General features: G+C 36.9%; 1 protein-coding gene across 1 annotated transcript in view; it reads right to left on the bottom strand.

Moving 5' to 3' along the window:
* The window catches only part of LOC141477236 (histone-arginine methyltransferase CARM1-like), a 69,411-nt gene that overhangs the window by 25,729 nt on the left and 29,857 nt on the right, over window positions 1-13,825 (bottom strand). Inside the window, 2 exon segments of the mRNA XM_074166334.1 lie at window positions 3,019-3,123; window positions 3,317-3,423. Coding sequence (XP_074022435.1) covers window positions 3,019-3,123; window positions 3,317-3,423 — 212 coding nt within the window.

The following is a 13,825-nucleotide window of genomic DNA, read 5'->3' as shown; positions in this document are numbered from 1 at the left end:
TCCCTTCATTATAGGCAAAAATGTTTGTATAATAAATCACTGCAGAATTTAGGGAAGGAGGTGGCAAAGGTAAAGAAATATATTGGGGGAATGCAGAGTAGGTAGGAAACAATAAGACAAATAGCAATTGAATTAAAAAAATTCCAATAATGGAGGTATTAAAATATTTATGCCCTTTTTGCCTTTTCTGTCTCTTCACTGCCATCATTAAATGTTTCTGCCTGCCTTATAGTTTCTGAATGTAGGATAAATATAGTTGCCATATTTCCAACAGGTCAAGTCTCAGCAAAATGGGTTTCTCAGGTTCTCATGGGAAAGCATTCTGCTGCAATGTAGGTAGTTCCATTTTTTCAGCCACATTTATTCTGAAAATTGCCATTTCTCAACAGAATCAGGAAAAAGAGACATCATTTTCTAGGTGGGTGGCCACCAACACCCAGTCTTTAACAGTGTTACTACTAGGTATGCTGAAGAGAAGCCAAGGCACCTCTAACTGCTGGAAAAATAAATAAACCAAGAACAAACGCAAGCAAGCTGTACTACTGCACAGCAGCAAGATTTCCTACAGAGGCAAGGAGTACGCAAAACCTGAATTCCTTACTGCAGGCACAAAAATGGAATGTATATGTTACCTACAGAGATAAATCTGCCTTTCGCATGGTAACAGGGGAGCATCCTATTTGGCAAGAAGCCAATGGCAAATAAAATCCTCTCACCACTGTTTAATAAAATAGAGAGGAGGATTGTCTCAGGCCTGAGAGAAATTACAGCAATTGAAACTGATTTGCTTCTTTTCTATGAAAGTAAGTAGTTAAGCACAGTTTTTAAAGAAGCACAGTTTACCTAAGTTGCACAGCAAAGAAAGGCTATCAGCTGCACTTGAATTTAGTACTAAACTTAATTAATAGTTAAAACATAACGATCTTAAAACAATTCTGATAAATTTCATGCTTACAGCTCTCCTCGTTTTGGCCATAAATATGCTACGCATTCAAAGGGAAATGTTTTGTTGAGTATTTGCTTATATGTTATTAAAGACTTTTTTCTGTGATGTAGTAATTTGTGCTGTTGTGAGCTGCAGTCAGAGGCTCCTTTTAAAAGTGCACACAGAAAGATGAGAGAAAGGAGAGAAGACAAAACAATAACAACAAGATAAAAAAAATAATAATTGCAGGTTCAGTTTCTCCATTGTTTTTGTTTGCAGTCTGCTGCCCAAACATCATAAAAAGAGCTTACAAGGTCTCAGCTGACGTTCTGAGATGTAGAAAACATTTCTGTTAAGCTGCTGCTCACAAACTGCCTATTTGCGTACAGAAGGTCACGTGCAGTCTAATATGATTTTTTTGCTGTTTTTTATCATTTTATTAAGGGAGGTGAGCAGTGTCATAGCAAGATCACACAACATCCAGTGATTAAAGAACAGAAAGAGCTACCAAAGGTAGGCCTGGACAATGCATATATAAATTAAACTCAGTGCTGACTAATATAACTTTGTGGTAAATATGAACTGTACATGTATGATCCAAGTTCTAAATGAATCATCATCAACAAGAAACACAAATGTGTTGTTTGGTGAAGATCAACACTCAATGGACAGATGCAGTCCCCAGAGAAAAAAGTGAAGATTTATGAGAAGTACAGTAAAGAGTAACTAGGAAGTTATAATTCTACAATATAAATAGATTGTATGGCTTTGTCTACACTACCACGCGTAACTCCTGTCAATCCTTCTCAAGACAGGTGCTGCAGAATTCCTGGTGACACTGAGAAAGAGGGCAAGCATGACAACAGGGCATGTGCAATTTCTTCATACAGAAAAAGACATAGAGGACTGAGAACACTGACCTCAGAAGTAAGACTACATCAGAGACAACAAAAATTGACAAAATGGAGGAACAATATAAAGAAAATTAGAACTTCAATCCTTCTTTGCCTACAATGTAAGAGCAAAATGACAGAATTAGAAAGCTGATAAATTAAAAATCTTACTCAAGGAGATACTGCTAGATACTGTTCCACATAATGTGTGATTATATTATGGAATTTGTTGCTGTATTAAGGGTGGAATCAGGGAAGATGGTGCATGGGGACTGGTCCTGGAGAGGGCCAGAAAGTCCCTCATTAGTGTGACTAATTGCAAAATAACAAAAAAAAAAAAAAAAAAATTAAAAAAACCACTAAACCACTGTAACATATACCAGTTCTGTGCTTTGCATTTCAAGGACCCTAATGAACGAAACTGGAAAACAACTTAAGCTGTGTCTGGGAGGCAGACTATCCTAGATCTCCCGAATGTAAATTTTCTTTTGTCTTTTGCTGAACTATCTGGTTTGGATAATGTGAGAAGCGGAGGACTAGATAAAGAAGTAATAATCATCATTATATTCATTACAGTGGTCTTCAAGATCTATGTACATACTTTAGAGATGAGTTTGGCATCTGAAGTTGTAAGTTCCTGCATTGTTTCCAAATCTTTACCTTGTACAAATGGAGCCACAGCAGCCACTTATGCCCTTGCTCAGTTTGTAATGATTGTGGGGTGCAAAAACATTCAGTGTAGACCTCCACTAAAGAGACAGAAACTAGAATACCTTTGCAGGTATTTGCAAGAGACTGTATGGCACAATAGCAAACACACAGTCAACAGTGAAGATAAGGAAATTAATATTGTATATGAGCTCCAAGATGTCAAATGGGAATAACAGCCCAAAATGTCAAGAAACATTTACGTCTAGGTTTCCAGATTGTCCACAGAAGACAGCAGAGGAATTTGTAGCTCATGTTTGGATCCATGTTCAGGGCCATTCGTCCTAACAACGTATTATCACAATCATGTATTGTCATCCACGTGCTTGATAATAACATTAATAACATAAAGCACACATGAATTAGTATATTCATGCACAAAGTCCCAGATGAGATAAGACTCTGGTCTGAGCAGTGTTGCTTTACAGGGCAAGTTGAAGTTTAGAGCCTAAGCAGCATACTGGAACATTTAAAACGATTAATGGAGCTTACCTTGTCTGTAAAATCTATGTAGTTCTGTAGGATAGCTCTATGATAAGTGGCTGTCCTCACAAAATCCTGCATCATATTCTGTTGTTGAGACAGACAGCCATAAAACTAAAAAGAAGGAAAACAGAGAAAAGATAAAGCCCATATTCTATCAAACTTACTTTAAATGACTTGGCACTTAAATTACCAAGGTCCTGACCACCCTCCAAATAAACCTAAGCTATCTTTCTAACTGACCTGGTGACTAAGGTCAAGCAAACAGTAACTTAGATTTCACAAATTGGCACTGAAGATTCATTACCTGAAAATACTGAGCAGCAGATGCTTCATCTGTTCGCTGACTGAACACAGAGTTCTCCTTCTTTTGTCTACGGCATCTCTTCAACGCATTTGAAAATGTATTGTATTCTGGAAAAAAAAATAGAAAAGACACAAACGTAGCAAAACCCACAAGGATAGTAAAGCAATGACAAGATAAGAACACATTCAGTCACACTTGAGAGGAACACTTCATTTGGCTTATGATGTTCATAAATACACAGTAAACACTTCAAATTTCATTAAACAGACAAGAGCTGCTGCAAAGATCTAGCCAGCATTAAAATATTTTAAGAAGCACCTGGACGCATGCAACATGATGTCAAGGATTCTCCATTCATGTTAGCTCCTGCAAATATCTGTGATGGTGAACTCTAACAGAGGAATGTCTGAACATAAGCCTCAACCTACTATTCCAGGTTAATCTACATTATCCCAAGCTCCACACAGAGAACCACCAAGGGTTATTGTGAAACACATGGATTTGAGTGAGAAGGTCTACAACCTAGAATAGAATGCTCAAATTTAATTGGCCTAAAAAGCCAGGCTGAGAACCATGCATCTTCCTTTAGAAGCAGTCTCGCTAAAAAGCTCAGAGTTATAGCCCTTTGGCTTCTGTGGACAAGACCACTTCTGACATTAGATAAGTAACAGGAAAAATCATGTGGATCAAAAAAAAAAACAATAACCAGTTCAAACAAGGGCTTCTGTCTCCATCTTTTAAGATCAAACGAACCCCCCAAGCACAAAGTAATTCCTTGATGCCCAAAAGAAAGGTACATGCCAGTAAGTGGAGAAAGTATCTAGAAAAAGCACTGTAAGAAAAAATTGTCAGGATAGACAAAAAAGATATGAGAAGACAGAGAAATCAGACCACACCACATTCACAATTTGCTAAACCAGAGAGACAAGAAACTCCTACATCAGTTCACAGATTTTCAAATAAAAATAGCAATTGCCTGAAGCATGTAAGTGTGCACTCAGAAGTACATGCTAAGTGCCCTAATCATTTGGAGATAATTCAGTAATTCAGTGCTTTGAATGGCCTTTGAAACAAACTGTCTGAAGATAACAGAAACAAATAATTAATAAACTTCTCAGCACAGTAACCAAGGAGAACTTCCCTTATCATTTCAGGAAATTTTAAAATCCTCAAAACAGACATTTGGTTGTGCTGATTCTGTCCCACTGCAGAAAGCTGGCATATCCAAAAGGGAAGCGACGTAAAAGATAGCAAGTGACGTTCCCTTTATCTTTGGCAATGAAGACAAGCTCAATTTCAGGCTGTTTTGGAATGAAAACGAAGATCCATGTTTACACAACCCAACATAAGCATGGTTGCTGCAAAGTTATCTTTAATGGGCCGAAAAGGTATTTTTGAGTAGGGCCTTGAGAGAGAGTTCCTCTGTAGAAAATTTTAAATTTTTGGAGAAAGTGTATAATAAAGACAGCATGGAATTCAGCAAAAGCATCATAATTTGCTACTGTTGTTATCCAAGCTTTCCAGTCTTCATACAGCTAGAAATCACTAAAACTGGAAAACTGGATGGAAAAAGCTCCATCTTTGGGGCAGTCATATATTGTTTTATTTTAATTGTCACAGACAGCTATACTTCTTCAGAGAAGTCCAAATCAATTAAGGGCACAGCCCCTTGAACCTCTGGGCTACCCCACATAACAAAATCCACACTTACAGCATCCAGAGTTTAACCCATTTCTCTCAGTGGAAATTACAAGCAGTCTAATGCATGCAAGGAAAGTCTGGAACAATAGCTCTAAGAAGCATCACAGCATTAATTTGCTGTGAATGAAAAGGTTAGTTTAACCTTACTCTAGTAGAAGACTGAAAGGGTGGCAGAAATTGTAAAACACAACTCACCAGCTTATTCAAATGCACTTCACCTGCTGAAGAAATCTGACAGAGAGCTCATCTGCTGACACTCTGCAGAATACTCCCATGTAATTTCCAGGTGGGAGAAAGTCCCACTTTGTTACTGCTGGCCTGTCAGCTCCAGTGGGAAGAAGATGCCAGTTTCAACTTTCATCTGAATTTGGGGTGATAAGGGGGTCTCAAAATAATTTAATTCTTCCAGAAGTAATCGTAAATTACCACAAAAATCTACAAATGCCATCAACATGCCCTTTTCACTCCCACACAGGGATGATGGTGAGAATTAAACAGTAAGTGCCTGGATCATGACAATGAAGAGTGGCCCAAATTACAGACAAAGCCAATTTTCTGCTGGAAGATGAAGAAGTTGGCTTAAAAAAAGAGATCAGTCCCTCTATTCTTTCTCTACATGAAGAGACAACACCAGAAGAAAGTCAGACATTGGACAGCAGAAATTTTTTTCCAGGCAATCATCCATTGTCTTAAACTTCTCCCTCTTTTTTTTTTTTTTTCCCCTATCTGAAGGTACGAGATGATGATGCAGATTCGATGACATGGTTGACTCCTTTCTTTTCTTTTCACACATTATTTTCATACCTCTGCAGAGACTTTTTGGTAGCTCAGAAGAATATCTTTGGTGTCTTTGATGTTCAGGAAGGAGAATGGATTTCAAAACTACAACACTGTAAGAAAAACTGGAAAAGTTTGCCTAGAGAGGTTACGCTGTAGAAATTTTTATCCTTGAAAGTTTTCAAAACATAACTACAAAGCCCTGAGCAACCTGGGGCTGAACCTGCTTTGCAAAGGAGCTTGACCAGATGGTCATATGAGTTCTCTTCTAATGCAATCTTTCTTTGATTTTATGAAAAAAAAGGATGATATCCTTGTGATACAGTAGTTCTTCATACACAAACAAGACATTTATTGCCAGAGCTCTCCAGAGTGCTGTTCAATTACAAAACAAGTACTCACTGAGTTGAAGGGTAAATCAAAATAGAAAGAAAGAACAAGAGGTTGATGTAGTTCCTCCACAGTCTTTCATAATGGACCTCAGATGCCCTTTAAGTTTTCCTAACAGAGTACCTGCAAGATCACAAGACGGTCTGGCAGTCTACAGAGGAGAAAAGTGTCTCATTTCATTCATCAACTTCAAGAAAAATATAGAATTAAAATCTTCCCTATTAAATGGCAGTAAAGATTCAGCAATAAAAATAAGAACAGCATTAGATCTAATTCTTCTCAATGTTTTCACAAACTTTAAATCCCAAATCCACGTTCTACACTTTCATCAGGGGCTAATACTGTGAGAAAAAACATCTGAGCAGAAAAATAGAAATATACATTTAGTTGCTGTTGTTGGATGAGAAGTGAAAAATGCACTCTAGTGAAAAAAAGCAACAGCAACAAAGAGCACTGTTTTATAACTTAAGCATGAAAACTTAATGATTCCACTTTTAAGAAATTCTCACAGGCTTGTCTGATCCTGTGCTGACTGAATAAATACACCCTTACAGCATGAATTTGGTCCCCTTTTTCTCCTCTATTCAGTGGATGTTAGTTTATCCTCAACATTTATAAATAAAACATTCACCAAACGTCTTTTAGTTGCTTCTACTTACTATTTGAGGAAAATTATAGCTAAATAGCTACAAACTAAAGACCAGGTTGTAAGAAAGAAATTACTTTTGCAGACATGAATTTGGGATTTGGTTTTACTTTTGAATGCAAACAGTCAAAGGATTCTAAAGGGAAATCTCTTAGGGAATGCAAATTGTGTAGGAATTATTCATGATACTTGCTATCAGTTTCAAATATTGTCTGAGAGTTCAGATACACATTCATTTATGTGACAGGGCAAAGTGCCAAATAATAAATCTTTACCATTTAATATAGAAAAATGGAATTATTGTGAACACTCTGAACATGACAAAGACACAAGAAATAAATTCAAAAGTAAGACATGTTGAAGCTTTGGGAAATTCTCCCAAATAAGGAAGCCCTACTATAAAGAAAAGAAACAGGTTTGTCTTTCTTTAGCATGGACATGTTTCTTCCTTTTGTAGACTGTCCCAGAAGAAAGAAAAGAACTTATCTCAAGTCCATTGCTATATTCAGCAAGTCTATTTTCTATATCCAACAATTTACAATGGCCTGTCTTCTCTCCATTTGCTTCTGCATGCAAATACACTAAGCTGTTCCCTTCCCATACTTTCTGTAAAGGAATTTCTTATTAACCAATACCTCATCCTGCTTGTGATATGAAAAATGGCTTTATCTGCATATTGATCAAGGTCCTTAAAATTACATTTAATTTTGATCTTCCTAAGAATCTGGAACGTAATTCGTCATATGTAGAAATATATGCAGAACTGATACTGGCTTTTATGAAGGCTGGATTTTCTTCTTTACTTAAGAAAGGGAACCAGAAAGTATCTACACCAAAACCAGTTTAGCTCACTGACAGGCTAGAATACTGGTGGGTCACATACTTTGGAACTCTTTATTTTGCAACTAGGAGTCAAACATACAGAACTGAAAGTCAGTAAAATATTTTTCAAGAACAGCCAAAGAATATTTTTTGTTAATCCTCAACCCTGTATTCTTCATCTAGCACTCTATATATTTTTTCCTTTGCTGCTGTAAGGAATTGATTTTCTCATCTCAGGGAACAGTGAGGTAGGCTCTTCAGATCTTCTATCATCTTTTCAAAAGCAAACTCAAGTATAATGCTTATTTACTGAAGGGTGTTGCCTAGTAATCTGAGTGTAGTGTTTCAAATGTCACCCCTTCAACAGTATTCCATCCAGTCCTGAGAGATTCCTTCTATTACCTTGAACAAATTATGCAGGGTTTTTGCCTGTTTCTTCATCTATAAAGAAAAAGGTGCTTCTTGCTTACAAAATTTTCTGGGTTATCAGGGGTTATACTTAAACAAAAATTAACCTATCCTGTAAAATCCAAAATTAATATCCTTGAGGAGAAGGAAGGGCACAAGTGTTTCTTGATGAAGTGCTTCTTTATGCTATACACAGCCATTTTCTTTCACCCTCAAAATTCTTTCTTTTGCTTTATTCTCTGTAAAAATTGCAAATTGGGAAGATGGCCGTGACTCTTCTTGAATAGTTTCAGCTTTCTTCAGAGAAATAACTTACAATTTTCACTGACTGAAAAACAAACCCTTGTGCCCTCCCCCCCAATCACTTAATCTAAAGCGTTCCACTAGAGGGTTGAAAAAACCCTCAAAACTTTACAAGTGTTATCACCATGTTCCAAGAGTGGTAAATAATGAATCAAGGCTTTAAAATGTAACTCTTAGGGTGAATTTTTTCTTTCCCATGCATTTTAAGACCTCCAATAACTAATCCAACAAGAATGACCTGATGTTCTTGAAGACAGAGGTAAGCAGACATTTATTGCCTTATGATCTATACCTTTTCAGTATCACAAACCCCCACCCAATTCAAAACACCTCCAAAACCCACAGATGTTTCTCTTTCAAGGAGCCTCATCTGGATGTTGTTCTAAAAATACTGGAAAATATTTTAATGAAAATCACTATGAGTGATTTAGTTAGTGAAGTTAGCAGTCTAATTTAGTTTCTGTTAGCTAATCCGGACAGCAGTGTACTTCCAGCACAGTGGAACAGGCTGCAAAACTTGCCCCAGTGCTGGGTGCATCTAAAAGACCTGCAGTTACTGCAAGTGCAACACAGCACTTAAATCAGTGCATTTTACCTGCTGAAATAAACTGTTTTTAAAACACCTGTATTTTTAACTGGATCAGAAGTTCGCCTTAAACTCTTTGATGTGAACTGAAGCTTGTGTTCTACATGTGTTCATAACACACAAAAAATGAAATCCAGCAAGTCAAATTGTCTCTTTTTTAAAAGCCAGAAAGAGACTTGGAAAATTATTAAATTCATTAGGCACTCTTCAGTAACTGCCTGTGTCTAATCTCTTACTTCACAAGTAGATCTCCTTCCAGTAAGGGGTACGTTTTCTCACATTTATTGTACATCATGTGATAAAAACATTCATGTAGGCAGCTACCAGGAAACAGCAAAAAAAGGCCTAGTTCATATTCTAGTGTACTCCATAATACAGGCTTATTTGGAGCAAAACTCAAGTTGCAGAATCCATCATTTTCTTTCAGAAGAAAAGTGTCAGTTTCTCCTTTTTTCTTAGCCATTGTGAAGGCATGGAAAACTCCCCCTCTTGTCGGCTGAAGATCCTTTCACAAGGATCTTGTTGAGGAAATTTAAAAAAAAAATTCCCCTGGAAAGAATTTCAAAGAACATAAAAAATGTAACTCTCAGACATTCTATTTGAAAGCCAGGCTTGTTAGGATTCTTATTTATGTCTCTTTTACACCCACCCCCCCCCTTTTTTTTTCCCAATTAAAATCTGAATACAGAAATTAATTTGAAAACTTTTACCTTCACAGAAAGTTGTATCTTACTGAAATACTGGGGCATTTAGCTATAAAGTTTTGCCTAGCTATGCACCTCAGCTAACTAACATTTGCTGTTGGACATGAAACCCATGCTAATCAATTATACAGTTTGATAACTTGTCAGAGATACTACTGCGCTGACAGCCTAAAAACTGAACTGTATAGAAACTGAATGAAGGCCAGCTAAAACTGATTCATATGATCAAAGATAACAGGAACTTCCCTTGAAAGAGTCCTGCTTCTGGTGTCTCTTTCGCACTACTCCCTTCCTAAAATGGAGAGCAGAAGCCCCAGGCCCCTGTAGCACTTCCTGCGGGTACATTCATGCTCCATTCCTGGTAAATTGTCACTCAAGGGGTTGCACTCTGCATAAGCAGAACTGCTGTACTTATTTCTTGTTACCAAACGCTTATCCTCAAAGCAGAAGGCACAGACACACAAACACAAGCTATTAACATTGTGCACCTCACCCATCTGCTCAAAACAGATGGAGGCTCTCACTACTCTAAAGGGGAAGAAGGTGGAGAAGGACAAAACAAATAAAAGGCTCCAGTAATAAGCCTGGTTGGTTGCTGGGGGAGAAAGGGAAAAAAAAGCAAACCAACATCCACAGAATATTGGAAAGAAAACTAGAAAACTCAATGGGGACTAAAAATCCCAAACCTCCACACAGCAGAAATCCAAAATAATGCTACTTGCAATAAACCATTAAATAAATAAATTTTACCAACAGCTCTTAGATTTTCTAATCTAAGCAGACTAGCATAACAGCCACAGAGAAGTTCTACTCCCACATTATTTTGCCTTATCTGCTCTAGGCTACTGTTAAAATGCAGTCCCTACATAAAGCTGTACATTTGGCCTGTAACTGAGGAGAGTTGCACAGTCATAACTTTGACCTTGTTTGAAAAAACGAATGGAAGTCTATACTTATCACAAGACTGTATCAAATGATCAGACAGATCAGGCTGTCTGCTATTGGGTGACACAGTGGGACGCAGTCTTCCATTTGGAACAAGAGAATTGAAAAATACTCAAATAATAAAATGCCTGCTTTGCAAAAAAGTGAAACATGCAGTAAAAATATAGTAAGCTTATCAAGGCCAGATTACTACCCAAGATGTCTGAGGTTAGTGTATTATTTCGAAATGAGGAAGTAAATATTTTTGCTTCTATTCAGTTGCAGGTATTAGACTTCAGAAATTGACAGTGACAACTATTACAAGTACCCTTGTAAAATTACAACAGTGTTCACCACACAGAGTCAAAAGAAAAAGCTCCCAGAAATCCTTGGGTTTACACCAGTTTGACAGTATTTATCCGAAATATCTTTCTCTCTCTGTTATACCTTTCAACCAATTACACAGCTTTTCATTGCCATAAACACACTAGTCTCATGGGATTCTGTTCATCTTAACAACTCTTCTACTAATATTTCAACCAGCACTAGATCATTTTGTTGCAAACATTACTGAATGTTAAATCACAATTTGCAGACTAGGTCACTTACCACAATGCTACTTCGTAAGTGAATTTCTGAAGCCTTCTTTCAAATTTTTTTATGAGTCTGGATTTGTGCAATGGGAGTGATTTTGTCCCAGACACACTAGTGGGTGAATCATTCCAAGTGTCAGCACAGGAGGACTAGATGCTTAGAAATTTAGTCAGTTAAGCACTTCATCAGCATACAGGGGATTCAATCAGTTGCATGTTTTTACAGGAAACATGTCTGATGGCCTTGTGTCATTCCACATCAGGAACTGGAGGCCACATGTTCCAAATTTCATTATTAATTTTCCTAAGTCATACTTTTTCCAAAGCAAAAACCTTTTCTATTTTTAGATATGCTTTCTTTGGTAAGCAGAAAGCAAAATACTGTATCACCTCCAAGCTAAACATCCTAACTAAAACCGATTTTCTTCTAAGAGAACATTCTACCCATTAGTAAGTGATTCACATTGATATAAAACAAAAATTGAACCAAACTGACAAAACAGTTGGTTATTATTGAGAAGAATATTAAGAGTACCTTTAATTTCAAGCTGCAATCATATTCCAAGACTATGGGAACTAGCAGATGTGAAAGCTTCCCCCACTGTGTCAATCTCACACTAAAAATGTTACCAAAAGAATAGTCATGATTTGTAAAATGACATTATAAAGTATCTAAATATAAATTATCCGCTTTCTTTAGAACAGTCATTACATTTGTATTAGACAACAGAGAGAGAAATGGCGTTTAAGTTGTAGTCAAATTTACATAAACGTGGTACAAATTATTGTGATACTGCAAAACTTTTGAAGTTAAACTATACTTTGGGAACTATTAAACTAAGAACCATTAGATTTTTTCTTTTATTCTTCCTCAAAAGTATGGATGAATTTTATGTAAACAAGCTTCCTCAGAATACAAATTACACTGTAATGAAGGAAGATTGTTTGGCTTAATACAGTATAATTGGATGAAATGGAAGTATTGAGATGGATAGGGTTGATGCAGGTGGTTCACCTGTGTCTTCTAGTTTTAAATAGCCAGAATGCTGAAAGCCTTGGGACATAAAAAGTCTAGCTGTGCTTAGCAAGAGCCTGTTCTGAACTGGTGGCCACAGATGTGCCTCACATGAAAACACTATCTGGTAGCACTGAATTAGTGCCTACTAATCTTCAAAATACTGCCAGCATTTTCTAAGACACTAGGACATACCTTGCCTCACTGGAATGAAGTACTGTCCATTTTAAACAATTATCCACCACATCCAATCTCTTCCACTTTTACCAGAACATAAGACGTTAGAACTAAAGGGATTATTAAACACTCTGAATGATTGGACAAATTCCCAATACAAGTATGTTGCCACCTTCAACACAAAATTGACACTGCAATATTGTAATCTACAGGCAGTCAAAAAGCTAGAAATTTAAAATCCTTCAAATGGTATTTCTTTTCTAAAATTGTTGGAAAATTACACTAAATTACTTGCCTAGAGAAGAAAAAACAAATAAAAAAGATAATCAGATCATACCTGGAAAGCCAAACACTAATATCAACTAGCAAGAAAACAGTCTAGAATAATTCCAATGAAAATACCAGAATGTTATGAGTTTCTTAAAAACCAGGAAGAAGTTCTTGACCTGTTTCCAATCCCCTCTATTCTGCGCTTCCAGGAACTAGACTCAATCAAGATTTTAAAATGCTAATGCTAAAATCATTCCCACAGAAATGTTCAAGGAAAGCCTGGAGAAACAAAAGGTCCTGAAAACAGTGCTGTAAGTGATTAGGTCTTGAGCTTCCCTTTAGATCCTACCACCTTGAACACACTCAGTGAGTCAGCTCAAAACACCACAAAACTTGTGAATGGCTGCCTCTAACTGCATCAAGAAGAGCAATGGCATAGAGAACCACTGAGTAAGACACTGGCAAACCCAGAGGTTTGAACACTGAGACTAGTGGATACAGACACAGCAGAAGGCATGGTCGGTGGCAGCCTTCTCTGTTAAGAGCTGCAAATAGGCCAGCAGTCTCCAAACTCACATCACATGTATTTGTTCTTGCACATCACAGTCCCCAGCTCCAAATACAACCTGGAAAATTATTATCTTCTTATAGACACTTAATTCCATCGAAGCTGAATAGGTCAAACTGATTGCTGTGTACTCCCAAAGCCCACCAGATGTTTGGGACTGCCACATGAATTAATACAGGGAAAGCACCTACAAAGCTTTGAGCCACTTTGTGACAGTGGACTAAAATGTAGTATGACACAAAACCAAAGTTTCTGCCCCAGAGGTGAGAAGTTAGGGATTACAATTGTGCATGTAGTATGCCTTAAAAGTCAAAACCTCTTTTTTTAAGTGATTCAAGTATTAGAACCTCCTTCTGTTCTTTTAAAACTAGCAAATGATCGTTGTGAATTGCAGATGTGCAATTACAGCCAATGTATTTAATAAGTTCTCCTCTCAACAATTTGCACCTCATTGCTTATGCAATAAAACTCTGCAAGAGTTTCAACCTGCAAGATTAAATACATTTGTGGATTTAACTTCTTTCTAAATTAAGTCAAATAAAACAAGATTCAGGTAACCAAAGTCATCTTTTTTTCTGCTTTTCTGAAAAACACAATCACGACTAAACAGAAACTAGGAAGCAAC

Source organism: Numenius arquata, chromosome Z (assembly GCF_964106895.1).
Source record: "Numenius arquata chromosome Z, bNumArq3.hap1.1, whole genome shotgun sequence".
Classification (NCBI taxonomy): Eukaryota; Metazoa; Chordata; class Aves; order Charadriiformes; family Scolopacidae; genus Numenius; species Numenius arquata.
This window is presented reverse-complemented; position numbering and strand designations above follow the sequence as displayed.